The following is a 27,877-nucleotide window of genomic DNA, read 5'->3' as shown; positions in this document are numbered from 1 at the left end:
GAAATGCTGAAGAACAAGAACAGGAAGCCTTACTGTGACCCTCTAGAACTACAGCTGCTGCCTCTGTACTCAAGGCCACACTCATGCTGGAGGCCGGGGTGGAATGAGGTGATTGCCCCGCGGAGAGCATGCAAGTGCATTGGCCCTTGGAGCACGAGGGATGAGGAGAGAGTGGTGGTCACTGGGCTGGGAGAGGCTGACAGGGTAAAGACAAAACCCTGCTTGCTCTGGGAAGGGGGATGCGTTACCTCTGGACGTGGATGGTTGGGCCCCATCGTCACTGCCGTTGGTGATGGCCTTGCCATCTTCCTCGCTCAGCCTATGGGGCGCCTTGTCTGGGGCATCTCCGACCACCTCGAACTCAACGTCCTCCAGATCTTCACTTCAAGCGGCCAACACAGAAGACAAGGAACAGGTCAGCGGCCCGCGGGGTTCATTATAAACCAGACATTATCACCAGCCTTCCCCAACAAACATGTGCTCCCTGTCGCATTGAGGAACTTGCTTACGTAAGGCCACCCGTTGGGTTACCTCAGAATCTGCTGCTCATCAGAGAGCTGTGGACCTGCTGTCTCAACCCTGGCAAACTAGACACGGCCATGACCAACTGTGATATCTCTGTGTGGTCCACGACTCATTGATGTGACAGCCAAGAAGACTACTTCCTGAGAAGACTGAAGAAATTCGGCACCTCTCCAGTGACTCTACAAACTGAAAAGAGATGCACTGTAAAAAGCATACTGTCAGATTGCATCTTAGCTTGGTTTGGGAACAGCTCTGGAACCGCAAGAAATTGCAGAGTTGTGGATGTAGCCCAGTCCATCACCCAGCCCAGACTACCCACCATCACCTCGACTTCACCCTGCCTCGGAAACGCAACCAACATAATCAAAGACTTGTCCCACCCCGGTCATTCTTACTTCTCCCTGCTCCTATCCGGCAGAAGGTACGGAAGTTTGAAACTGCGCACCACCAGACTCAGGAACAGCTTCTACCCCTCTGTTATCAGGCATCTGAATGGTCCTACCATAAGCTAGGTTACTGTCCAATTCACCTCTACCCCATTGCGGACATTGTCTGTGGAACTGATGGGCTACAATGCTGAGAACTATATTCTGTACCCTGTATCTTCCCCTTTGCGAAGCGATTTGAGAACCTGAGTTTGGCTTGATTATATTTATGCGTGGTATATCTGATCTGATTGGATAGCATGCAAAACAAATCTTTTCACCGTACCTCAGTGCAGGTGACAATACACTCATTTTTGCTCTCAGCTCACATCACTGATATACCAGTTGGTGAGCAGACGTACCACAGGGTACGAGGGAAGGGAACGCCGCTGAGATGGGGTGTTTCACGTAAAGCTTCGTGCCACATGGAACATGGAAGGCAGTTTCTCACCTGTGCAGGAGCGTGACGGTAAGCGTGTAGTCCTGTAGGAAATCGTCGGCCTGTAGCCGGCTTCCATTACGGATACCAAACTCAGCGAGGTTCTTGTTGTTGTTTGCTGCAAAGGACCACGAGAGATACATCAGGTACAGTACCCAAAGCCCGGCCTTTGCTCAGCCGACATCTTAATCTCAGCACTGTGGACAGCTACACGGTCAGTCAGGATTCCCATTCTTCATCGCTAAACTCTGCAAGCGTCACGTATCGTCACTGTTGCAACAGTGGAGCCAGTGACGGATAGCAAACTCCCCAGAGAGCAGCCAAAGAATCCTATTTGGTGATGTCCATGAAGGAATAAGTACTGGTTACAACTCCCTGTTCTTCAACATATCAAAAGCAGGGCGAGATCTTTCACACCCACCCAAGAGAATTGTTTTTTGAGTGAAAGATAAAGCACGGAGACAGGCCCTTTTGCCCGACCATCCACGCCAACCATCGATCACCCGTTCACACTAGTTCTACGTTATCCCAATTTCTCATCCACTCCCTACACACTGGGGGCAATTTACAGTGTGTCAATGAACCTACAGACCTGCATGTCTGGGATATGGGAGGTAATTGGAGCACCCGGAGGAAATGCACACGGTCACAGAGAGAATTTGCACAGACATCTGAGATCAGGATTGAACCAGTGTCTCTGGCGCTGTGAGGCATCAGCTCTACCAGCTGTGTCATTCATTGTGTGTTGCGGATCTCGATTGTCCCGTCAAGGCCAGGACAGAACATCAACCCAAACGTTGTCCCTGGAGCAGAAACGTGAACCCATGACCCTCTAACTCGGTCAGGAGAGGCTGAGAACATGTACGTACCTTCAGTTTCTCCCTCCTCTGAGGAGATGAGAATTGTTCCCTTGCCGTCTTCTATCTGAACATCAGGAGCCACCATTCCAAATTTATCCTTCAAGATCTGCGCAAATCCAGAGATGCAGCCGTTACTACAGGGGAATGATCGCCATGGAGCCAACAGTTTTACACCTCAGACATCCACATGCTGGCAGAATTGAGTCACCACCCAAACTAGAGGTCAGAAAGTGGGCATGGCAAATCTAAACGGATGGCACCATTTCAAGGGGACGGTTAATTGGAAGGATGCGATTGTGCTGGAAAGGGTGCTGAGGAGATTAACCAGGCTGTTGTTTTGCTGGAGGCATTGCAGTTATAAGGACATAAGGGATAGGCTGAGTCTGTCTCCTCTGGTGCAGAGGTGGATGCCTTGACAGAGATATATAAACATAGCACAAAAAGTAAGGAAATTTGTGTTTGGTAGATTATTTCTTTGTTGTAACAATGCTTCTTGGCAATAAATCTTATACCGTTGGAATGCCTGTTTATTTCCCTTTTAAATGGTGCCACATTTGTAAGGAACATGCATTTGTGGGATGAGCAGCAGAGCTGAGTATATGGGTTGCGCCCATGAAAAATTTGCCAAATCTTCTCTGCCAATGTCAAACAGCTTATTCTGCTGTTGCTATTGACTCTTGTTTTGAGCTTCTGGTACCCCCAGGTGCTGACAATCTGGTGCCTGATTGGCACCTGATTGGCAGCATCTGTGAGCATGGGCCCTGCTACAGTGGTCAGTAGGTGTCTGCTCCAAGAATCGGCATGCCACGTTTGACTGATCTGGATAGGGCCCGTGCGATAGGGCAACTTCAAGCTGGTGTTCCGCAAAACCAAGTTGCGGCATTATTTGGAGTGAGCCCTAGTACCATCTCCAAAGTGAAGGCCAAGTTCCATATAACGGGGGATGTCAGAGACAGTCCGCGAAGTGGGCGTCCCAAGAAGACGACACCCGAAGACCATTTCCTCACCCTGTCAGCACTTAGGAACCGTAGGCTGTCTTCTACAGATTTGCAGTCAAGGTTTGCAGGACGATATGGCCGACGGCTCTCTGCCCAGACAATGTGGAACAGACTGCACGCAGCCGATCTCCGGTCTCATAGGGCTGCCAGGAGGCCTGCCATGACTGCCCTTCACCGTCAGGCCTGTTTGCGCTGGTGTCGGCAACACGTGCACTGGAACCTGAACATGTGGAGGAACGTTATGTTCAGCGATGAGTCCAGATTCTGCCTATAGATCATAGGGTCAAAGTGTGGAGAAGACGAGGAGAACGCTATGCTGATTGCTGCACCGATAGAGTAACATCTTTTGGTGGAGGCAGTGTGATGGTGTGGGGCGGCATCTCCCTCACTGGAAAAGCGAGGCTTGTCATCATTGGAGGCAATCTCAATGCAGAGAGATATCGAGATGAGATTCTGCAACCAGTGGCAATCCCATATCTCCAGTCTGGGACCGAACTCTATCCTCCAAGATGACAATGCTCACCCCCACAGAGCAGGGTTTCTCAGAGACTACCTCCAGAATTTGGGAGTGGAGAGGATGGAATGGCCTGCCAGCAGTCCTGACCTCAACCCCATTGAACACTTGTGGGATCAGCTTGGACGTGCTGTTCGTGCCAGAGTGACCAACACAACTACGTTGGCTGACTTGCGACAAATGCTGGTTGAAGAATGGGGTGCCATCCCACAACAGTGTGTGACCAGGCTGGTGACCAGCATGAGGAGGAGGTGCCAGGCTGTTGTGGCTGTGTATGGTTCTTCCACACGCTACTGAGGCTCCTGTTTATTAAATGAATAAATTGTTAAATTGCCAATATGTCTTGTTTTTTCAGACTTCAATCATCCAATCCACCAAACAACACCGAACAAGAGTCAATGGCAGAATAAGCTGTTTGGCATTGGCAGAGACGATTTGGCAGATTTTTCATGGGCGCAACCCACATACTCAGCTCTGCTGCTCATCCCACAAATGCATGTTCCTTACAAATGTGGCACCATTTAAAAGGGAAATAAACAGGCTTTCCAACGGTATAAGCTTTATTGCCAAGAAGCATTGTTACAACAAAGAAATAATCTACCAAACACAAATTTCCTTACTTTTTGTGCTATGTTTAGAATCATGAGGGGCATTTAAGAAAGAGAGTAGGAATCTTATCCCCACAATGTTGGTTTATAATGAGGAGTCAAAGATTTAGAGAAGTTCAAAAGGGAAAGGGTCTCAGCCGAAAACGTTGCCTGTCCATTTTCTCCACAGAAGCTGCTTAATCTGCTGTTCCTCCAGCACTGATTTTTACTCAGGATTCCAGCACCTGCAGTTCCCTGTGGCTCCATCTCAAGGGAAATGGGAGCTAAGTGTACAGGAGAGGGGGGGGAGGGGGAAGGAGCAGCGTGACGTGGCTTAGTGGGAAGAGTGCAGACAAGATAAAAGGAAAATTGCAGGTTTGGGCTGTGGTCTCCGAGAAGGGGCAGAGTATAACAGAGGAAGCTGTGAGGTGCTGACATAAAACTGTTTGTCGTGGAGGAAAGAAATGAAGGATCTTCTTTGTGGCACTGGATAATACCGTAAGTGTGAGCAGCTTGGATAAGCTGCAGCTTCAATTATTAGGATAGGAAGGGTTTAGAGGGCGCCGGCCAAATGCGTGCAAGTGGGACCTGCACAGTACACAAGATGGACTGAAAGTCCTGTGCCTGTGCTGTACATTTTAGAGATTTACTGATACTAACAGGCCCTTTGGCCCACCGAGTCTGTGCTGACCATCAATCACCCGTTCACACACTAGTTCTATTTTTTCCCACTTTCTCATCCACTGGCTACATGCTAGGGGCAGTTTACAGAGTCCAATTAACCTATTAGTTCAATAAGTGGGAGCCAATAGGTTAGCCAATTGACCTGCACGTCTTTGAGATGTGGGAGGAAACCCGTGCAGTCACAGGGAGAACGTGCAAACTCCACACAGACAGCACCAAAGGTCAGGATCGAACCTGGGTCTCTGGTGCTGTGACCTTCTGTGACAGCGGGTGGCACAGAGGTTTGTGTGGTGAATGGTGCGTGCACAACCATTCAAGCCTGATGCGCTGTTGAGTGAGATTGTGGGCAACCTGTGCATGGGACAGACGGGGTGCGGGTGAGGGGGCTGGCTGTGGAGGTGGGGGGGAGGGGAGGGGGAGGGGCGGAGTGTTGGCCACACTCTCGGGCACCCTCTTGTTGTGAGAGAAGTGCGCAAGATTTACCCGGTCCTGCAGCATCTGGACGGAGACGCGATGGGTGTTGAGCTTCACCGTCACCTCAGGTTTGATGGAGCACACGTAGCAGCTGGCATTCGGCGGGTCCAGGCTGCACGCCACCAGCAACTTCTTCCGCGGATTTGGCTGCTTGTTCAGAAAGATCTGCCAACATCAAAGCCGTCGGTTAAAAGTGACGAAGGGAACCAGGGCTTCCTTATGAAGCTAAGAAATGTTAACGCTCGCTCCAGAGAAGAACGGTCCAGAGCGAGTTGGAGGCAGGGTGATTTGGTTGGTCCACGGACTGCAGCACACAGGTGGTAAAGTGCTGAGGCGGCTATTCAGCCCACTTCAGCCAGTACTCATCGTGCATGCAAGCATCCTCCTTTCTTACTTCCCCAGACATGACCAGCTGTGGCCAAGAATGCACACCAACGCCTCGACTTCCTCAGCAGTGTAAGGAAGTTCAACGTCTCCAACTTCTCCAGATGCACCGTAGAACGCATCCCATCGAGATGCACCACAGCTCAATTTGGCAAGACTACAAGAAATTGCAGTGAGTTGTGGATGTAGCCCAGTCCCTCAAATAAACCAGCCTCCCTTCATCGACTCCATCTACACTTCATACTGCCTTGGGAAAGCAGCTAACACAAACAAGAACCACTCACACCCCTGTCATTCCCTCCTATCCCCCCTCCCCATTGGGCAGTAGATACAAAAGCTTGCAAGCACATACCACTGGATACAGGAATAGCTTCTTCCCCACAATTACCAGACTACAGAACAACCCGCCCGCCATAAACTAGGGCATACTCCTGATCTCCTAACCAACCTCATTGTGGACCGTACACTATTTTTCTCTGTACTTTTTCTCTGTAGGGTTTTATTCTGCACTATGGTATTTTTCTCTTTGCACTACCTGTGCTTGTATGTGTATTGTTTGATTACAGTTGTGTAGCATGATTTGAGTGGATAGCACACAAAGCAAGTTTTTCCACTATCGTGGCACACGTGACAATAAACCAATACTGATATCTATCACCTTCAAGTTCTCCCAGCGTCCCCGGGAAGCATCCACATCATTCACCGCACTTGTACCACGATCAGTCTGCCCTAGACTCTACTGAAGGAGGATGCTCCCAATGGCTGGAGACCAGACTAGAGGGCTCCACACGATTGACTTGAGTCGCCCAGTGGCTCTTTCTCCATCCTCCCCACTCCGCGACTTCTCCCAAAACTCACTGTCCTGCATTGCTCCATGTTGCCCGAGAGAATCTTCAGTCCTTCCAAAACGATTAGGCCAGCGATGACTGCGTTGGTGGTGGCGATCGCCGGGATGATATTGCCTGCCATGGCTAAGAGCAAGGAGGAAAATTAACAGAGTAGAAACAAGGAATTGCCGATGCTGGTTCACATAAAAGGACACAAAGTGCTGGAGTAAATTAATGAATTAACAAACCCGCTAATCCATAACACAGCTACAGCTTTATTCAGCACATCACCACAACATACTAGGTCTTTGTTAGTTTAATTTAGTTTCAAGATGCAACACGGAAACAACTGAGTCTACGCAGAGCAGCAATCCCGTACACTAGCACTACCTATACAATAGGGACAATTTACAATTTTTCCAAAGCCAATTAACCTACAAACTTGTGCGTCTTTGGAGTGTGGGAGGAAACTGGAGCACCTGGAGAAAACCCTCGTGGTCCTGGAGAGAACGTATAAACTCCGTACATACAGCCCCCGTATTCAGGATTGAACCCGGGCCTCTGGCGCTGTGAGGCAGCAACTCTACCTCTGCGCCACCGTGCAGCCCATGTTTGAACTTGAGAGCGTCACTCGCAATTCACTGCCAAAGGAATTGATTTGCAGGGGTTCAGTTCCAGGGACAATGAGTGCTTTAAAACTCTGACAGAGTCTTCTCTTCACTGCTGACCTTGGACAATGAGGCCAACAGCCTGGCCAACTACAGAACAAATCCCAACCAAACAAGTGCTCACTTCTCAAAGGGCCATGAGAGGAAGACACCCGACTCCTTATTCCCTGCTCCCACCTGGAACACAATGCAAGGAGGCAGAGACTCTCACAATGTGTGCAAAATATCTGGACAAGCTGTTAGATCACCAAGGCATAGAAAGTTCCAGGCCAAGGGCTGGAAAATGCGATTAGTACGATAGGTTCTTGATGGTTGACATATATATGGAGGGGTGAAATGTTTCTGTACGACGACCAAGACAAACAGAATTCACCAATTGCACCTATCTTTGGACTCTTTACCTTGGAGTATAGGAGGCTGAGGGGTGACCTTATTGGGTACAAGATCACGAGGGGCATGGATAAAGTGAACACAATATTTTTCCCCAGGGTAGAGGATTCTAAAACTCAAGGGCACATGGTTAAGGAGAAGGTAAAGATTTAAAAGGGACATCAGGAACAACTTTTCCAGTCGGAGGGTAGTCCATATCTGGAATGAGCTGCCAGAGGAAGCTATAGAAGCGGATATAATTATGATTTTCAAAATACATTTGTACAGATATATGACGGGAAGCATTTAAAGGGATGGGGGCCAAATGCAACAGATGGTACATCACCTCGTAACATCTCTCGGTTATGATGAATGGTAATTGACCTGAAATGAAAGCAGCCAACAGAATCAAGGACTGGGCCAATACGCCAAATTGGTTGGTATGGACATGGCGGGCTTAAGGGCCTGATCCTGTGCCGTACAGCTGTGTGACTTTAAGGCACCAAGGAAACAGTTGTTGTTCTCTCCCTCTCTGCATTAACTTCCCCTCTCAATGCTTCCACCAAAGGAACAGTGGAGCTGGCCACCAGCTACGAGAGCTCCTTGCACCAGTACAGAGTCCAGCAGAGGCATTTGTCCATCAGCCTACTGCTGCCATCTGCTGGCACAGCACAGCGTTTACGAGCTCTCTACTTTCTCCCGTGTATTAATTTTCTGCTAGACAACCATTTCATGATCACCAACTGGTCCAAGTAATCAGGTTGTATACATAAATGCAAGAAAGACATCTTCAGCTCTGAGAAAAATCTTTCTTTTTCTCTCTCCACAAACACTGCCTCATCGACAGAGTATTTACCTTTGCATATATATTCCTTTCAAATGCATAGCCCATTTTCAACAGCAGCATTTCTTACACTAACTATGCTATCTGTACACTGTGGACACTTGATTATAATCATGTATAGTCTTGTCGCTCACTGGAAAGCGCGGAAAAAAAAGCTTTGCACTGTACCTCGGTACATGTGACAATAATAAACTCACTGCTGGAATCTAGAGCAACAATTAATTTGCTCGAGAACTCTGAGGAGGAAGAAATAGAATGATTGCATTGTGTAGAAAATTGGGCTCAGTGTAAATCTGCCTCGCATACAGGTTTGGTGTATATGTGACTCCAGATCCACCAATGTGGTTGACTCGAACCTGCTTCTGAAACGCAGGGAAAGTTACTGATGGACAATGAATGCCAGTGTTGCCACATCCCAGACAAGAAACACCAGCAATCATTTTAAACACATTTTCAGGAGCAGTGCTGAAACACGAGGGCAGTGGGTGCCAGATCCAATTCCTAACGTGCTCTAAACGTGCTCCTCACACAGTGTCCCTGGCTATTCTGACAGAGATTGATGGCCTTAGCATTCAAGGGCAAAGAGAGAGGGACGTCAGCCAGCGTTCCTGCAGTCAATAGACAATAGGTGCAGGAGTAGGCCATTCAGCCCTTCGAGCCAGCACCGCCATTCAATGCGATCATGGCTGATCACTCTCCATCAGTACCCCGTTCCTGCCTTTTCCCCATACCCCCTCACTCCGCTATCCTTAAGAGCTCTATCCAGCTCTCTCTTGAAAGCATCCAATGAACTGGCCTCCACTGCCTTCTGAGGCAGAGAATTCCACACCTTCACCACTCTCTGACTGAAAAAGTTCTTCCTCATCTCCGTTCTAAATGGCCTACCACTTATTCTTAAACTGTGGCCCCTTGTTCTGGACTCCCCCAACATTGGGAACATGTTTCCTGCCTCTAATGTGTCCAATCCCCTAATTATCTTATAATCCCCTTATCAGTCGTAGCTATTCAACGATCAACATCAAAGGCATAACAGCAAGGTGATTCAAGACGGAGAATACTTTGGCAACTAAGCTTTAACGTGCAAACCTTACATTTCACGTCGAACTTGCTCTTCATGGTAATACTGAAGATGTGCATTCGCAGGTTGGCAGCAGCAGTCACAAAGTTCATGGCTGGTGCATCATCCTGGGGACACAACCAAGGCACATAGATTAAAGGGACGGCCATCTGTTCAGGAGCAGGCAATGCCCTGTATACACGCAGCCCTGTTCCTTAGCCCAGGCACCATCTCTGTACTCCAACATGTTCCTGTGACCTCTGTTCACCCATCGGTCAGAGGCTTACCCAAAGCACCCAGATCGTAACCCAGATCGTAGCCTGACCGTGGGAGAAGACGGCAGGGGAAGAGAAAAGACATTCTGGCCTTCCATCACAGTGAGGAGGTGACTGGAGGAGACTCACTGTGATGGATGTTTCTTTTTTTTTTGTTTTGTGTTGGTTTGTGATTATGTGCGTTATTGCTTATTTTATTGCTCTTATTGTTGGACTGTGGGTAACGGAATTTCGTCCAAAAGACGTGGGTTTTTTTGGATGACAATAAAGGTGATTCTGATCAGATCGCTCCATGCCTACAGACCTACGTTAGTCCCCGATAATTCTGAACTTCGTTACCATTTCTCTGCACACCCCACCATCCTCACGGCCTCCTCTGTCCTCACGCTCTATGTCTCGCCTGCTAGTGCGTGTATCCCTGCAGTTATCACCACCTCATGCCTAGCTGTTGCTGACTGCCTCTCTGTCTGGCAGTAGCAATGGCTTGTGAAAGGGGTTCTGATGCTGCATCCAAACCGCTGGGCTTACTCTGGTCCTGTGTTAGGGGTGGACAATGACTTCAAACTTCCCAACATCAGTTTAGGGGGATTCCATGAAAACGGAGATGACGATTGACTTGAAAAGATACAGCATGGAAGCAGGCCCTTCACCCCACACCAACAATCGATCACCCATTCAGAATTATTTCCTTCTGTGGAAATTTTAATTTGGTCTCCAAGTCAAATAACTTGAACTATTAGTTAAAAGCAATAAACACTGGTTAACGTTCAGAAAACAAACATGACTCGTTCTGACCTTGTCCCAGACCAGCTCTCCTCCGTCCCCCTTCTCTGCCAGACGGGCTTTGAGGTGATCCACACTTTGCGCAAACAAGTGTGCATAGCTCCTCACGTCCAGGACCTGTTGGTCTTTCAGGCCGGCCGGAGAGGCGCTCGCTTGCTGCAGGGACGAGCCCATCTCTAAACGACACAAACAACACCGTTACACAGTGAAGGGAGAGGACCGGACCACATCCACTCTATCCAGGCCTTTCATTATTCATGGTTTCAATCAGATCCCCTTCTAAACTCCAGTGAGTGCAGGCCCAGAGCCATCACACTCATCATATGTTAACCCAATCATCCCTGGGATCATTCTCATAAACCTGCTCTGCACCCTCTCAAACGGCAGCACAGCCTTCCTCAGATATAGCGCCCAAAACTGCTCACAATACTCCAAATGTAGTTTAAACGGTGCCTTAAAGCTTTAGCATCATATTTTATATTCTATGTCCTTGCACTGTGTGTTGTTATTTTATATATTCTATGTAAATGCATTGTGCGTTTATATTTTATTTAACATATTTTATGCCCTTGCATAGGGTGTTATTGCAGTGATCACAAGGCTTGTTTGGAAGCAAGGATTCTAGGGAGCAGATAGATGCATCTAAAGGTTGATGCAAGAGTTGCTACTTGATTCATCAACCTTTGGGTACACCAAACTTAGAGTAAACTAAGCTAAATTAACACCCACCTGCCCCATGAGTGTTTCCCTACAGAATCCTTGCTGCCTTTCGATAGCTGCAACAACACGTTGATTGGAGTTAACACATCCCGGCTCTAGGAGTGAATATGATCACAAGTTTTAAAGGGCATTTGGACGGATATGGATAGGAAGGAGTTAAGACGATGAGGCTGTTTCTGGGATGTATTGCTTTATGATAATTAAACCCCGGGAGCTCCCTGGCTCAGACACACCCTGTATCTGCCACACAAGCCAGGCTGAAGGTGATTTCTGAGACATGGGTGAGGCTGGCAAGGCTACTGTTTATTGCCTATTTCAATCTAACTGCAGACTTACCAACTCTCTCTACAGCAGTCCAGTCCAGTGGCACAGGAGCTTTCCTTTTGCGCCACAGTTGGTCCATTGTCAGTAAGTACTTTATATCATCCCTGAAAAGCTGCAAAAGAATCAGTGTGTGAAGATTGTTCACTCATTACCTGAAAAATCTGAAATTGAAGTTTAATAGCATCTAATTTTACTGATAATATAATGCTCACGTGTAGAGAATCGCGGATGTAGTCCACTCTATTAAATAAACCAGCCTCCCCACCATTGACTGCATCTGCACTTCAAGCTGCCTCGGAAAAACAGCCGACATAATGAGGACCATTTCTAACCCAGTTACTCCCTCTCCCATTGGACAGAAAATACAAAAGTTTGAAAGCACATACCACCAGTTTCAGAAACAGCTTCATCCCCGCAGTTATCAAACTACTGAACGGTCCTCCCATGAACTACAATGTAGTCCCGATCTTCCAACCTACCTCATTACAGAATGTGTACATTTTAGAAATCTCCTATTTCTCTGCAACTGTAACACTATATTCTGAACTCTGGTATTTTTCTTTTTGCACTACCTGTTATAGTGATGTAGGGTATGATTTGACTGGCTAGCACACACACACACAGAGCTTTTTACTGCATTTCAGTACACATGGTAATAATAAACCAATACCAACGTTTTGCGATGGGAAGCCAATGGGTGCAGTGTACAGTGGTGATGGGAAGCCAGTGAGTACAGTGTACAGTGGTGGTGGGAAGCCAGTGGGTGCAGTGTACAGTGGCGGTGGGAAGCCAGTGGGTGCAGTGAACAGTGGTGGTGGGAAGCCAGTGGGTGCAATGTACAGTGGTGGTGGGAAGCCAGTGGGTGCAGTGTACAGTGGTGGTGAGAAGCCAGTGAGTACAGTGTACAGTGGTGGTGGGAAGCCAGTGGGTGCAGTGTACAGTGGTGATGGGAAGCCAGTGGGTGCAGTGTACAGTGGTGGTGAGAAGCCAGACTCCCAACGTGTTCCAATCAGTGAGACCGAGCGTGGCAATCAGCGGTTGTGACCGTCACACAAGGCAGTGAGTAATCGTGGCTGTAATGGATGGATAATCTTTAGTTGAACCTCTGCCACCATTTAACCCTGAACAATTGCATCCCCTGCCTCAGCTCAACATGAAACCGGCGATACACCGAGTTGAAGGAGCCCGAGGATTAACACCAAATGTTTCATAGAATGGTTACAGCACAGAACGAGGACAGTTGTTCTCAACCAGATTTATTCACAAAATGCTGGAGTAACTCAGCAGGTCAGGCAGCATCTCGGGAGAGAAGGAATGGGTGACGTTTTGGGTCGAGACCCTTCTTCAGATCAGTCTGAAGAAGGGTCTCGACCCGAAACGTCACCCATTCCTTCTCTCCCGAGATGCTGCCTGACCTGCTGAGTTACTCCAGCATTTTGTGAATAAATCGATTTATACCAGCATCTGCAGTTATTTTCTTATACTATATGTTCTCAACCAGAGCCCTGCACTAGTTCCATCCCCTCTCGAGGATGCTCTCTACCTGCTTACGGAAGCTAAACTCCTGCAGCAGATCAGGCCATGGACCTTTAGTCCCGTCAAGAGTGACAAGCTGGGGGAACAGGGAGGTCCCGGCGAATGAATCGCTGGACATTAGGAGGAACAGCCCCATATCCACCGGGCCCAACTGGTTCAGGGGCTCAAACACCAGTCCCTCGGGCTCACCCCCAACCATGGAACCAGTTGCCACCTCTACACCTTCTCCTGACGGTTCACCGTGTAATGAGGCTGCAAGAATCTCAGTGACGATACCTTGTTGAATATTTTGACAGGATCATACCCCGTGGATCTGGCCCAGTCCTTTGTAGAAACACGTTTGATGCCACCATCTTCATTGGAAGCTCCTGCCCTCATCGCTGCATCTGATAGCTCCCCTGCCAACAAATGCAAAGACATTTAATGCGGCAGAGAACCCTGGGGTCTGCCTCAGGACTTGCAGCTGGCAAGGCTGACGTCTCTCTGTGTAGTTTACTACAGGTGACGTTAAGAGGGAGTTTGGAAGGGCCCCGTGTGTACTTACAGGCAGCCTCTGGGTCAGCCGTATCGGGCGATACCTCCTGGTCGGCATCTTCCTCTCCAAACAACTGGCTAAGGAAAGAACAGAGAACATCGCCAGGCCCGTTTGGAAGATGCACTCCGAATAGTCAAACCCACTCTGCTCTACAAAACCCCAAATCTTCTCTTACTCTTTAGTTTAGTTTAGAGATACAGCGCAGAAACAGGCCCTTTGGCCCACCGAGTCAACACCGACCAGCAATCACCCCATACATTAGTTCTATCCCACACACTAGGATAATTTTTACAGAAGCCAATTAACCTGCAAACCCGTACATCCATGGAATGTGGGAGGAAACTAAAGCATCCAAAGGAAACCCACACAGTCACAGGGAAAACATGCAAACTCCGTACAGACAGCACCGGTCGTCAGGATTGAACCCGGGTCTCTGGTGCTGTAAGGCAGTAACTCTACTGTTGCACAACCCAAACTGATGTGATCAACCCCAGTCTGATAAGACAAGGGAAGATGTTCGTGAATCTAGTGGTGTGTGATTTCAAGCATTTGTCTCTTGTGCCTGACGGGAGAGGGGAGAAGGGGGGGGGGGTGAGTGATCCTTGATCAGGTTGGATGCTTTCCAAGGCAAAGCAAAGCATAGATGGAGTTGATGGTGGGGAGTCTAGCCTCTCTGATGGACTGGGCTACATCCACAACTCTGTGCAATGTGTTTATCATGCACAATTCCTCATAGAAGCAAGAATCCATTGGCTGCATCCATTACACAACTTTTCAAGCCACATTCATGCATCCGATGCTTGTCTTTTTTTAAATGTGTTCCAGGGAGCAGGTGAGACATTGCTGCATGTAATGATTCCCGGCCCTGGCTGCCCAGTGGTAAGAAAGAATCATAGCTTAAGAATAGCGATGGAGCAGAGACAATGTGTGAAAATGAAAGGGTTGGTGAAACCATTGGATAACTGCAGCAACCCACCAGTCTTCGCAGTCCTTGTACATGACGCCCGCCACAAATTGCAAGCTTGGTTTTGCTGCTGGGATGGATGGATTGCTAATCTATCAGCTAATCTATCATTTGATGGATTACTAATTGATGGGACTGAGGGATTGCTAATCCATCATCTGCCACACTCGCGTTGGGAACACGTGTGCTGATCCAGTTGCCACATGTACATTCCCTGCCGCACCACAGCCTCCCTCAACATCATAGAGCTTTGTCTCCGAGAGAAGAACCCACCCCCCCCAGCATGGTCACCACTAGCACAGAACCATTGCAGTAACCCACACACCACTGCTGCTTACTTGAACAGGTACTTGGCCCACACGATGCAGTGGATGGGTTCTGAAGGAGTGTTTCGGATTGTGCAGCCTGGGAATGTTTTCTGTGTCGGTTTAGGCTGGCACTCGTAGCATTCCGTTACGCCCTGCGCAAAGACAATTAACAACAACGGTTTAATATCCCCAGTATCAGATCAGATCCCAAACTCTTACTCAACCTGCCTCCACTGTTGTCCGAAAATGAAAACTAGTGTACAACACTGGAGGAAAGCAACAGTACTGACAAAGAGGTGCAGGCGAGACCCTGACATACAAGGGTATTAACTGTGGGGCCAGTCAAGTTACAACAGTGTTTTTGTTCATTAAATCGCTGAGATTTTTTAGAGGCTGAGATAGCATGGTTGAGACCAATTTAGATCTTCGCCCACAGTTAGTTAGTTAGTTTAGCTTATTATCATGTGTACCAAGGAACAGTGAAAAGCTTTTTGTTGCGTGTTTTCCAGTCAGCGGAAACACTACACATGATTACAATCGAGCCGTCCACGGTGTACAGATACAGGATAATGAAAGGACTTAGTCTAAACTCAACCCACTTACTGGTAAGGGGGCATTTGATTTAGCTGAACTTAACCCGATTAAAGGAGACTCAAGGACCTGCAGATGATAGTATCATGAGCAAAACACAAAGTGTTGGAGGAACTCAGCGGGTCGGGCAACATCTCTGGAGGACATGGACAGGTGACATTTCAGGTCGGGACCCTTCTTCAGATGAAGTAGAAAGCTGAAAGAGAGGTATGGTGGGGCAAAGCCTGGCAAGTGATAGGTGGTTACAGGTGAGGAAGGGTTGATTAGCAGATGAGTCAGATGGGGAAGGATCCCAATGTAAAACATCGCATGTCCATTCCTTCCACAGATGCTGACTGACCTGCTGAATTCCTCCAGCAACTTTGCTTTTTTTCTAACCTGATGAATTGTCGACTAAGTGCTACTGTCCATTCATTGGGTTAGAGGATGACTCCACCAACTAATCACCAACCAGTGAAACTTGCTGCAAAGATGCACAGCTAACTTACCAGCTCATCAGCATCTAACTTCACTCAACCAATACTCATGTGAGTTACTATTGCTGGTACCAGATAATGAAGGGTTGTCTTTACTCACAGAGTCAGTCATACAGCACAGAAACAAGGCCCTTCAGCCCAACTCATCCATGCGGACCAAGATGCCCATTCTAGGCTAGGTCCCATATCCAGTTTGGCCCATATCCTTCTAAACCTTTCCTATCTATATACCCGTCCAAATGTCTATTAAATGTTGTTATAGTACCTGCCCCAGCTACCTTATCTGGCAGCTTGTTCCATATATCCACCACCCTCTGTGTGGAAGAAGTTGCCTATTAAATCCATCCCCTCTCACCATAAAACTATGCCTTCTAGTTCTTGATTCTCCTATCCTGGGTAAATGACTCTATGCATGCACCCTATCTATTCCCACCATGATCTGATACGCCTCTATAAAATTGCTCCTCATCATTCTGTGCTCCAAGGAATAAAGTCCTAGCCTGCCCAACTACTCCCTGTAGATCAAGCACTCTAGATCTAGCAACATCCTCATATGCCAATCAGAGGCAACATTTCGTGATGGGTTATCAGAGGAGTTTTTTGACTGATACACCGACTGTTACAAAACGCAAGCCACACATAGTACCTTTTTGATGACAGTGACTTGGCCAAGGTACCCAGCAGTACCGCTCTCTATCAGAGGAATGTCAGCAGCCAAACACATTCTATTCACGTGGTTCCGGGCAGCTGAAAAACAGAAAACAACCTCATCTCATCAGGGATCTGCAAACACAACCAGGCTGCTTCCAGAGACACAAGAGATGGCAGACACTGGAATCTTGAGCAAACCACATGGTGCTGGAGGAACTCAGCGGGGCAGGCAGCGTCTGTGGAGGGAATGGACAGGTGACACTCCCTCCAGGACCCTTCTTCATTCTCCTACAAATCTGAGTCTGAAGGGTCCCGACCCAAAACATTGTCTGTTCATTCCCTCCACAGGTGCTGCTTTATGATATTTGGCCCATCAAATTCATTCTATCTCACAGAACAATCTCATCACCCATACAATAGCCTCTGTAACATAGATTCCCTCCAATCTCATGAGCTCCCCCAGAATAACATTAGGGGCGAACTACAGCGGTCAATTAATCTACCATTGGAATGTAGGTGACAAGGCTGAATGGCCTATTTGTTTTCTATTATGTTCTCTCAGTTGGACATATACCTTCCTTGGCAAGTTTCGGAGTGGTGAATCTGTGGCATTCTTTGCCACAGATGGTAGTGGATATCAAGTCATTTGGTATTTTTAAAGTGGAGATTGATAGCTTCTGTAATAGTAAGGGCATCAAATGTTACCCGGAGAAGGCAGGAGAATGGGGTTGAGAGGGAAAAATAGATCAGCCATGATTGAATGGCAGAGTAGACTCAATGGCCCATTTCTGCGCGTATGTCTCATGGTGTTCTAAGAAATGCAGGAGAATTTTCCCTGGTGTCCTGACCAACATTCTCTTAACTTCACAAGAACAGATTATGAATTGACCAATTATGATTAATATATGGCTGTTGGCAAGGTAAGCAAATGGAAATGAAGACAATGGCAGGTGAATGGGATATGGCACAGATCAGTAATGATCTAATTAGCTGTAAAATTCCCCAGACAGGCTGACAGACCGCTCCCTGATGCTATGGTGATTGCAATGTACTTAGAATTTCAGCATTTGTGCAGTCAAATTACATTTAAGAAAGAAAATCCCACATACCTAAATTAACGACTCTGCTTAGCATCCATAACTTTATCATCGAGCTGTACAGCTCGAAAGCAGGCCCTTCGACCCACCTTGCCCATGCTGACCAAGATGGCATGGTCCCATTTGCCTGCATTGACCCACATCCCTCTAAACCTTTCCTATCTAGATATCGGTCAAATTTATTTGTCTTAAAACTAGTAGAGCACAAGGCCCGGGAATCCTTACCTCTGTTATCTAGAGCATTCATCACAAGCGTAAACTGTCTGAAGAATTCCACATTATAATCTGGGCTGCAAAGAAAAACAAATGATTTTTAAAAATCGGTTAGTAGAAATAAAAACAAAATCACACTATGAGTTTAACGTGAATGTTTTTTTCATATTAAATTCTGTGTGTCTCAATATTCACAAACATCTGTTTCTGACAATTTTTTAATGATTATTATTATTTGATTAATCACTAAGTGAGTTCTAAGAGAATTTGTTGGTTCAGTTGGAATGCATTTAGGAAAACAATCTGGTTTGGGTTCTGTTTTAACCCGTATCACTATACTACGATGGTCATTCATAGTTGAGATGGAAACAACATGGGCAGATGATTTCAGACGCCGCAAGTCTGAAATGCAAAACAGAACAGGCCTGAAATACTCAATAAGCAATGTGTGCATAAGTTCTAGGAGCAGAATTAGGCCATTCAGCCCATTCAATCGCCATTCAATCATGGCTGACCTATCTTTCCCTATTAACCCCATTCTCCTGCCTTCTCCCCAGAACCCGACACCCTTACTAATCAAGAATCTGTCAATCTCCAACTTTAAAATACCCATGGACGGCCTCTGCTGCCGTCTGTGGCAATGAATTCCACAGATTCACCACCCTCTGACTGAAGAGGGTAACGTTCAGGAGAAAACAGTTGGAAAATAAATAAAGTTCAAGTTTTAGGTTGATTAGCTTACATCAGAACTCTATTTCTTTCTCCACAGATGCTGCCTGACATGCTAAGTATTTTGAGCACTTTTGATTTGTATTTTGGAATCAGCCTTAATCGCCCACACCTAGATGCCTTTGGGAAGGGAATAGTGAGTATAGTCGAAGATAGACACAAAATGCTGGAGTAACTCAGTGGGACAGGCAGCATCTCTGGAGAGAAGGAAGGGCTGACGTTTTGAATCAAGACACTTCTTCAGACTGAGCATCAGGAGAGAGGGCAGGAGAGAGATAGAATGTAGTCGGAGACAGTAAGACTGGTGGGAGAACTGGGGAACTGGGAGGGGATGGAGAGAGAGAGAATGAAAGCAAAGCCTATTTGAAGTTAGAGAAGTCAATGTTCATACCGCTGGGGTGTAAGCTAACCAAGCGAAATATGAGGTGCCGTTCCTCCAATTTGCACTGGGCCTCACTCTGACTATGGAGGGGGCCCAGGACAGAAAGGTCAGATTGGGAATGGGAGGGGGAGTTAAAGAGCTGAGCAACCAGGAGATCAGGTAGGCTAAGGCGGACTGAGCGAAGGTATTCAGCGAAACAATCGCCGAGCCTGCGCTTGGTCTTGCTGATGTATTGGAGTTCACACCTGGAACAGCAGCACAGTTGATGAAGGTTGGAGGAGGTGCAAGTGAACCTCTGCCTCACCTGAAAAGACTGTTGGGGTCCTTGGATGGAGTCGAGGGGGGAGGTAAAGGGACAGGTGTTGCATCTCCTGCAGTTGCAGGGGAAAGTACCTAGGGAACGGGTGGTTTGGGTGGGAAGGGATGAGTTGACCAGGGAGATGCAGTCTTTGTGGAAAGCAGAAAGAGGTGGAGATGGGAAGATGTGGCCAATAGTGGGATCCCGTTGGAGGTGGCAAAAATGTTGGAGGATTATATGCTGTATGCGACGGCTGATGGGGGTGGAAGGTGAGGACAAGGGGGACAATGTCCTTGTTACGAATGGGAGGAGGGATAGCAAGAGCGGCGCTGCGGGATATTGAGACCCTAGTAAGAACCTCATCTATAATGGAAGAGGGGAACCCTCATTTCCTAAAGATTGAGGACATCTCTGATGCCCTGGTATGGAAAACCTCATCCTGGGCACAGATGCAGTGTAGACAGAGGAATTGAGAGTAGGGGATAGAGTCTTTACAGGAAGCAGGGTGGGAAGAAGTACTGTCTAGAAAGCTATGGGAGTCAGTGGGTTTGTAGTAGATGTCGGTCAATAGTCTGTCTCCTGTGATGGAGTCAGTGAGAACTAGAAACGGTAGGGAGATGTCGGAGACAGTCCAAGTGAACTTGAGTGCAGGATGGAAATTGGTCATGAAGTTGAAGTCAGTGAGTTCTGCAGTCGTCAATGTGGGGGAGGTAGAGTTCGGAGATAGGGCCAGTGTACGCCTGGAACAGTGATTGCTCCACGTACCCTACAAAGAGGCAGGCATAGCTGGGGCCCATGCGAGTGCCCATGGTTACGCCTTGGATTTGGAGGATTGGGAGGAGTCGAAGGAGTTGTTGAGGGTCAGGACCAGTTCTGCTAGGTGGAGGAGAGTTTTAATAGACGGAAATTGGCTGGTTCTGCAGTTGAGGAAGAAACGGAGGGCTTCAAGACCTTCTTGGTGGGGGATGGAGGTGTAGAGTGACTGGACATCCATAGTAAAGATGAGGATGTGAGGGCCTGGAAAACGGAAGTCATTGAAAAGACGAAGCGTGTGTGAGGTGTCTTGGACATAGGTAGGGAGGCATTGGACCAGGGGGATAGGATGGAGTCAAGATATGTGGAAATTAATTTAGTGGTCGTTTAGTTGCTAGACTGGCAGCCAGAGATCTGGACCATTCATCCAGAAACGTGGGCTTGAATTACAACACAGCAGCTGTTAACATTTAAAGTTAAGTTACATTTACTTTAAATAAACCTAGAAGGAAAAAGAAAAAAGTTAGATCCAGAAACCGTACCCACGGAACTACCAGACCGTTATCAAACCATGCAGTTCACTAATCTCTGTCAAGGACAGCAATCAGCCTCCTTCTCCACCTGACCCAGGCGTGATTCTGACCCACCGATATTTGAGAGTAATTAGGGATGGGCAATAAATAATGGCATTGTTGATGACGCCCATCCACAGAGCATGAAAAAAAAGGTGGGAGTTGCCTTTTTCGATTGCAATTAAGGTGAAGATTCACTCCAACAATACGAACGGGGAAGGATCTCCAGGAGACTGGAATTACAGTGGTGATTGCAGGGCATAGCAAATCATCAGTGTTGGCACACACAGACTCATCGAGTCATACAGCATGGAAACCAGTCCTTCAGCCCAACTTGTCCATGCCGACCAAAATGCCCCACCTCAGCTAGTCCCATTTGCCTGCATTTGGCCCATATCCCTCTAAACCTTTCCTATCCATGTACCTGTCTAAAGTGTCTGTTAATTGCTGATAATAAATAGGCTGTGCAATGCGACTACTGGACCAGGACGTTCCAGAAAGCAACTGCATTAATAAAGACACTCATCTATTTAGTGCCACTATCACCCATTGAACATAAACATCCATACGGTTAATACCCGAACACAAAACTCAGGCCAACAACCTGTGTTGCCCTATAGGAGGGTTTCAGATAAAACAAAGAATTACATAGTTCCCACACATGAAATTCTGCTCAGCGTCTATTTCCCTTAATATTAATCCTTAAACCAATACTTTGCAAGAAAACAGCTCTTTCTTTTTATATTACTGCAGTGGGAAGCAGGTTAGTAAGCAGAAACCTCACTGTAAAAACCTTCCTTGGATGCAAAGCTTTGGGGTGTTCTGAAAGTTACATATGGCACCACATACTTCTTTCTCTCAGTGGGAGAGTGAGAACGGCTACCTTGATCTAAGAGAGAAGCAGTGAGGTACTGGAGCAAAAAGCACAGTTACACCGTTCAGATTTACGAACATTCTTCTCTTTCTCGTGTAGCTCAGGAGCCTAATCATTGGTATAAGAGACAAAAAGTGCTGGAAACACAAGCAGGTCTGGCAACATCTCTGGAAAGAGAAAACATATTTTTCTCTTTTCTCCAGTTCTGATGATGGGTCTCGACCTGAAAGTTGACTGTTCCTCTCTTGACAGATTTTGTCTGACCAGCTGTTTTTATTTCAGATTTGCAGCATCTGCTGTTTGTTGCTTGATTTTCATTCCTTAACTCCAATTGTTGCTTACCCAGAAAAATGCGACTTACTTCATGATGCTGTCGTGATAAGCAGTAATCTTAGCCTCAGGACAGAACTGTTGGGCACTCTCCTTAGCCACCTGCAAACCAAATAAATACAGGTCTTAAAGAGTCTTTAAGAGTCAGAGTTATTCAACGTGGAAACAGACCCTTCAGCCTAATTTGTCCGTGCCGAAAAAACTCCCAGCCTATCGCCATAACTCAAGATCCAGTAACATTCTGGTAAATCTCCTCTGCACCCTTTCCCACTTAATGACCGCCTTCCTATAGATGGGCAGCCAGAACTATACAGTGCTCAAAATGTAGTCTCACCTGGGTCTCATAATCTTAAAGATGATGGCAAATCTTACCTGAGCTTTTGACTTTCCAACATGTTTCTTTTGGAACAGAAACTGCCGGTTGAGGTTGCTGACGTCAATCGTATCCAAATCAACCTAGAGGCGTAAAGATGGAGAGAGACAACGTTTTGTCGGTTCCAAAGATGGTGCAGGTGTTAAATAAAATCTTTGATTTAAATGGTTTCTTCACCACAAAATTGACTACATGGAGGTCATTCAGGCTATCCACATGAGTTAATAGTCAAATAGTATAAGAAAATAACTGCAGATGCTGGTATTTATTCACAAAATGCTCGAGTAACTCAGCAGGTCAGGCAGCATCTCGGGAGAGAAGGAATGGGTGACGTTTCGGGTCGAGACCCTTCCTCAGACTGATGGAAGGGTCTCGACCCGAAACGTCACCCATTCCTTCTCTCCCGAGATGCTGCCTGACCTGCTGAGTTACTCCAGCTTTTTGTGAATAAATACCTTTGAGTTAATAGTCACACAGCTTGGAAACATGCTTTTGGCCCACCAATGCCATGCCAACCACCACGTACCCATTTACGCTCATCTTGTTTACCAGTGGCTTTGAGTGCTCAATACCCTCCACCACCCCTCAGGCAGTTGTCGCAGATTCCAAACACCCTCTGTAGATCCATGTCTGGTTTTACTGTTGTGCATCCGGCCCATAATCCAGGCCGGGTTTTGTACTGCGTTATCCTGGAGTTAGCACTGCTAGTTAGGAGACTATCCTGAGAGCTGGAGGTAACGGTAGCCAGCGTCTGTTCTGCCAATGATCTGCTAATAAAGAACTTACATACTCTGAATGTACCCACTCACAAACATGGTGTCAGAAGTGGCCGTAATTTAGCTTTTTGAATCACCACCATTTGTTTCCTCAAGACTTTTGACGTCTCCAACCATGGCTGAATCTTTTCGGAAGCCTGATCCACTTGTCTTTGACGGCAACATCGGTGAACGTTGGCGCACCTTCGAGGAGGGTGCAATCATGTGCAGTATGTAACAGCTTGGCCCCACATCAGCAAAGGGAATCACTTTTGCTGCACCCGGTTCCTGATTTACCCTGGTCCTCTGTGGCCACTGACATTTTTGAGTGGCGTGGCAATCACCGCACAATTTCCTCAGCGGCGATAATTCAAAAACTGGCAAGACATTTCTCGGTCCATGGGTCTCCTCACACCCTCATGTCGGATAATGCCGGTCAATTTACCAGTCAGTGTTTCAAGGACTTTGCTACGCGCTGGTATTTTAAACACATCACCAGCAGCCCGGAGTATCCACAGTCAAACGGGCTAACCGAGAGGGCTGTCCGTAATGCCAAACAAGTCATGGAGAGATCCAGAGGAGCCGGGTCCGATGTATTCCTGGACCTCCACAATCTCCGTAACGTTTCACGTGACCCGGTGTTGGGTTCGTCGACCCAACGTCTGATATCCAGACAAACTCATACCACCCTTCCTGTTTCAAGACACCTGCTGCAGCCCCGTGTTCACGAGCCCCAATCTGTTCAGGCTCATCTGCAACATAAACGGCAGATCCAGAAGGCGTACTACGACAGGTCTAGCCATCCTCTCCAGCCTCTGTCGGAGGGTCAGACCCAGAATGGTCATGATCGTCTGGGCGTAGTTAGTGGAACCTGCCAGGAGCCGCGGTCCTATCTTGTCCAATCAGAAGGAGGAACCTACCGGCGGAACAGAAAACACCTTCTACTGGTGAATGAGCCGGTGCCATCTCAGCAGCATCCGCATGGCTACACGGAGGTCACAGATGGTAGGTTATAGACCGATGGAGGCCAGGCATTAGCAGACCGCAAGCTGGTCTTTACACCAACAAAGGTGTCGCTGGTGCCGGTGATGGAATCACCCATAAAATCGCCTCTACAGTCACCCGTGACCTCACCGGTGCAGTCTCCTGTGCAAAAGGCTGTTGCGAGACCAGTGCCGTTTTGAACCACCACCTACGGTGCTGCCACCTACAACGGGTACAGCGGAGGGCCTGTATCGTACTCGTGCAGGACGGGTCTGTAAGCCCAATCCCAAGTACCAAGACTGTGGCTAGGCACTTATTATGGACTCTGATTAATTACAGTCCTTACCGTTTCCTTACATTTATCTTACTCAATTTGTATCCTCCTCTGATTAGCGTTTGTCGTAGTTGCTGTTTTCAACCCTTATATTAGGATGTCGGTAAGCTGTAGTTTTTTTTCATATTGTGGTGGCTTTATATGCTCTTATCTAGTTTCGGGGCTTATGCTTAAGAAGGAGGATGTAGATCCATGTCTGGTTTTACTGTCCATAATCCAGGCCGGGTTTTGTACTGTGTTATCCTGGTGTTAGCACTGCTAGTTAGGAGACTATCCTGAGAGCTGGAGGTAACGGTAGCCAGCATCTGTACTGCCAATGATCTGCTAATAAAGAATTTATATACACCGGAGTGCCTCTGAATGTACCCACTCACAAACACCCTCTGGGTGAAAAAACATCTTCCTCAAATCCCATCTAAACTACTTATCCCATGGCCTCTCACATGTAAAACATGCAACCACCCACCCTACCTATGCCCATCACAATTGCGCACATCTCAAATCAGATCCTCTCTCAGCCTCTTCTGCTTCAAGGAAAACAAACACAGTCCTCCTCTGAACAGAAACGCTCCATCCCAGGTAACATCCCACTGAATCTCTTCTTCATCCTCTCCAGTGTCTTTTCTATAGTCTGGCTTAACCAACGTTTTATTAAGTCCCTGTTTTTATAATATATAGCCAGGCTAATGAAGTCAAGTAAGCATCTTGTCCAAAGAAGGGTCTTGACCCGAAATGTCACCCATCCATGCTCTCCAGAGGTGCTGCTTGACACACTGAGTTGCTCCAGCACCTTTGTCTCTTTTTGATTTAAGCATCTTATTTAATTATGTTGCCATCTTCCAAAATCCTTCACATATCCCGAGGTCCCACAAAAGATTTAAAATCTGTCAGAGACCCAGAAATCTCTTGCCCTACCTCTGGAATACATGTTGTAAGATCCTGCGGATATTTCCACCATTATGCCCACCAAGGAATCTAATATATCCTCCATTTTAATAATTACTTGATGTAGCACTTCACTGTCTGCCGCGACCCTCTTCTTCCTCTCCAGCCCCCCTAGGCTGATGTCCATCCCTTCCCTAACACACTCCCTGTTTCCCTTTGTGACTTCCTTCTGAAACCGTCCTTCCTGTTGTTTTCTGATCTCCCCTTTGACGTGAACTGTAGGATTCTTATGGCTACCCTTTGAAGAGCAGAGGAGGTCAGCCTTCTGCCCAGGAACTGTTTTCACTAAACATATTTAAACACGTAAACCGTGCTCTTCAAGGACTCTTGCGGAGCATTTGTTGATTATTGTTTTTCACAACACAACGGTGGATATGAAAGGTTCAGAGGAAGGTGGGCCAAACGGGATTATTTTGGTTGGAACATCTTGTCGACATGAACGAGTTCGGCCGAAGGGCTTGCTTCCGTGCTGTACGATTCTATGACTCTAATAGGCACTTCACTGGGAAGTGAAACGTCACCCATTCCTTCTCTCCCGAGATGCTGCCTAACCTGCTGAGTTACTCCAGCATTTTGTGAATAAATACCCCCGATTTGTACCAGCATCTGCAGTTATTTTCTTATACTATATATATATATATATATATAAGTAAAGAAATGGCCCGGCCTTCAGCTCCTCCATTCAACCCTCAGCATCGAACCCACTGCTCACCCACCCCACCCCAAAACGCACAACCCTCCAGCCTAAAGGATCCTGACCCAAATCGTGGCAAAGATGCATCCTGACCCAGAGTTCAACCGAGTCACACAGCATGAAAACAGGCCCTTCAATCCAAGTTACCGATGCCGATCAAGATGCCCCATCTAAACGACACTACCCCGGAGCCGCCCCGCATTTGGCCCATATCCTACGAAACCTCCCCATTCCCAGAAGATCTCTCCCCGACCCTTCTACATCAGCCGAGGTGCGGATCTAATCTCCCCATCTACCCAGCCCATGGTCCCATATACACACCCCAGACCCACGACCCCCCACCGCGATTAGGGCCGGGGCAGACCCAAGCCTCGCCTCCCCTCCCACTCCCTGGGCCGCTCCACTCCTGCTGCCCACGCCCCAGCCCGAAGCCAGGAGAGGCCCTGATCCCGGTGCCCGCCGGCGCCTCACGCCGAGCCTGGCCTGGCCTCCCCGCCCCCGGAGCCGCCCCGCGTCCCCCGCTTACCACCTCGATGTCCCTGAAGCCGGCGAGCACCAGATTTTTGAGGAGCTCGCAGCCGATGCCGCCGGCGCCCACCACCAGCAGCCGGCAGCGGGACAGCCGCTCGGCCAGAGCGCGGGAGACCGGCCCGACCAGCGCCATCTTCAACAGCCCAAGGCCCAGACACGGGCAGCGCTTGCCGGGGAAAGCCGAGGGTTCCGGCTGCCTCCGCGGGCATCGCCTCCTGCCGGCAGCGGCGGCGGGTCCTCCAGCCACCGCGCCTCCTGCCGGTACCGGCAGAGTCCTCCGGCCATCGCGCCACCTGCTGGCAAGCGAATTCTCCAGTCACCACACCTCCTGCCGGTATCGGCAGCGGGTACTCCAGCTACCGCGGGCACCGCCTCCCGTTGGCAGTGGTGACGGGTCCTCCAGCCACCGAGCATCCTGCCGATCCCGGCAGCTGGTTCACCCAACACCCGCGATATGGGCATTCGGACATTTCGTTGCACTTTGCGGAAAGCTGGAGCGAGAGTCCTGACGAGGAACAGAATGACCGTGCAGAGGGAGCGAGTACCCAAGACATCTGGTCTATATAATGTCACTGGGATTAAGGGGCGAGCCCGCTCTGCCCTTTGTTGCTAGTTTATTGTCCCGTGCACCGAGATACTGTGAAAAGCTTTGTGTGCTATTGAGTCAAATCATGACTGTGTATGGCTAAATTGTACCCATGTACAAGTACAATGCGTATCATAAAGAGAAAAATACCAGCGTGCAGAATAGTGTTAAAGACTTGAAGTCACAGTCGCAGAAAGAAAAGTACAAGGTCCGCAGTGAAGGTAGGTTGGGACATCGGGACTACACCCTAGATTCCGGAAGGACCTTTCAGTTGTCTGATAACAGTGGGAGAGAAGCTGCTCCTGAATCCGGTGGTACATGATTTCCAGCTTTTGTTTCTTCTGTCCATCAAGAGAGAGAAGAGGGAATGACTGGGGTGAAAATGGGACCAGCCCAGAATGCCAACCTGGTCAGCTAAGATAAACTGGACTGAAAGCCTTGTTTCCACATGGTCTGTGACTGAATTTACCTCAATGAAAGTTATTATCTCTTTGATGGTACAAATACACTGGTAACCCAGTTACCATATGCAATTCACATCATGAATTACTGATGTAAAACACTTTAAGAGACTGTGAATGTAATGCGTTGTTGAAACAAGGTCTGCCC

At 47.8% G+C, this 27,877-nt stretch overlaps 1 protein-coding gene across 2 annotated transcripts in view; it reads right to left on the bottom strand.

Annotated features, from left to right (window-relative positions):
- uba2 (ubiquitin-like modifier activating enzyme 2) overlaps positions 1 to 26,888 on the bottom strand; it is a 31,114-nt gene extending 4,226 nt beyond the window's left edge. The window contains exons 1-16 of one of the 2 annotated variants that reach the window (XM_078400696.1): positions 26,678 to 26,888; positions 22,439 to 22,522; positions 22,098 to 22,168; positions 18,141 to 18,205; positions 16,814 to 16,914; positions 15,131 to 15,252; positions 13,838 to 13,905; positions 13,570 to 13,691; positions 11,770 to 11,869; positions 10,726 to 10,889; positions 9,690 to 9,783; positions 6,749 to 6,861; positions 5,516 to 5,671; positions 2,259 to 2,355; positions 1,402 to 1,507; positions 249 to 382 (exon numbers count right to left, since the gene is read on the bottom strand). In XM_078400696.1, the coding sequence (XP_078256822.1) occupies positions 249 to 382; positions 1,402 to 1,507; positions 2,259 to 2,355; positions 5,516 to 5,671; positions 6,749 to 6,861; positions 9,690 to 9,783; positions 10,726 to 10,889; positions 11,770 to 11,869; positions 13,570 to 13,691; positions 13,838 to 13,905; positions 15,131 to 15,252; positions 16,814 to 16,914; positions 18,141 to 18,205; positions 22,098 to 22,168; positions 22,439 to 22,522; positions 26,678 to 26,815 (1,735 nt within the window). In that variant the 5' untranslated portion in view covers positions 26,816 to 26,888. The remainder of the gene's footprint in view (positions 1 to 248; positions 383 to 1,401; positions 1,508 to 2,258; positions 2,356 to 5,515; positions 5,672 to 6,748; positions 6,862 to 9,689; positions 9,784 to 10,725; positions 10,890 to 11,769; positions 11,870 to 13,569; positions 13,692 to 13,837; positions 13,906 to 15,130; positions 15,253 to 16,813; positions 16,915 to 18,140; positions 18,206 to 22,097; positions 22,169 to 22,438; positions 22,523 to 26,677) is intronic. The other variant, XM_078400695.1, reaches the window with a different exon arrangement.
- Positions 26,889 to 27,877: the final 989 nt, after the last annotated feature.

This window comes from Rhinoraja longicauda, chromosome 6 (assembly GCF_053455715.1).
Source record: "Rhinoraja longicauda isolate Sanriku21f chromosome 6, sRhiLon1.1, whole genome shotgun sequence".
Lineage (NCBI taxonomy): Eukaryota > Metazoa > Chordata > Chondrichthyes > Rajiformes > Arhynchobatidae > Rhinoraja > Rhinoraja longicauda.
The sequence above is the reverse complement of the archived record's forward strand: the minus strand, read 5'-3'. Positions and strand labels throughout refer to the sequence as shown.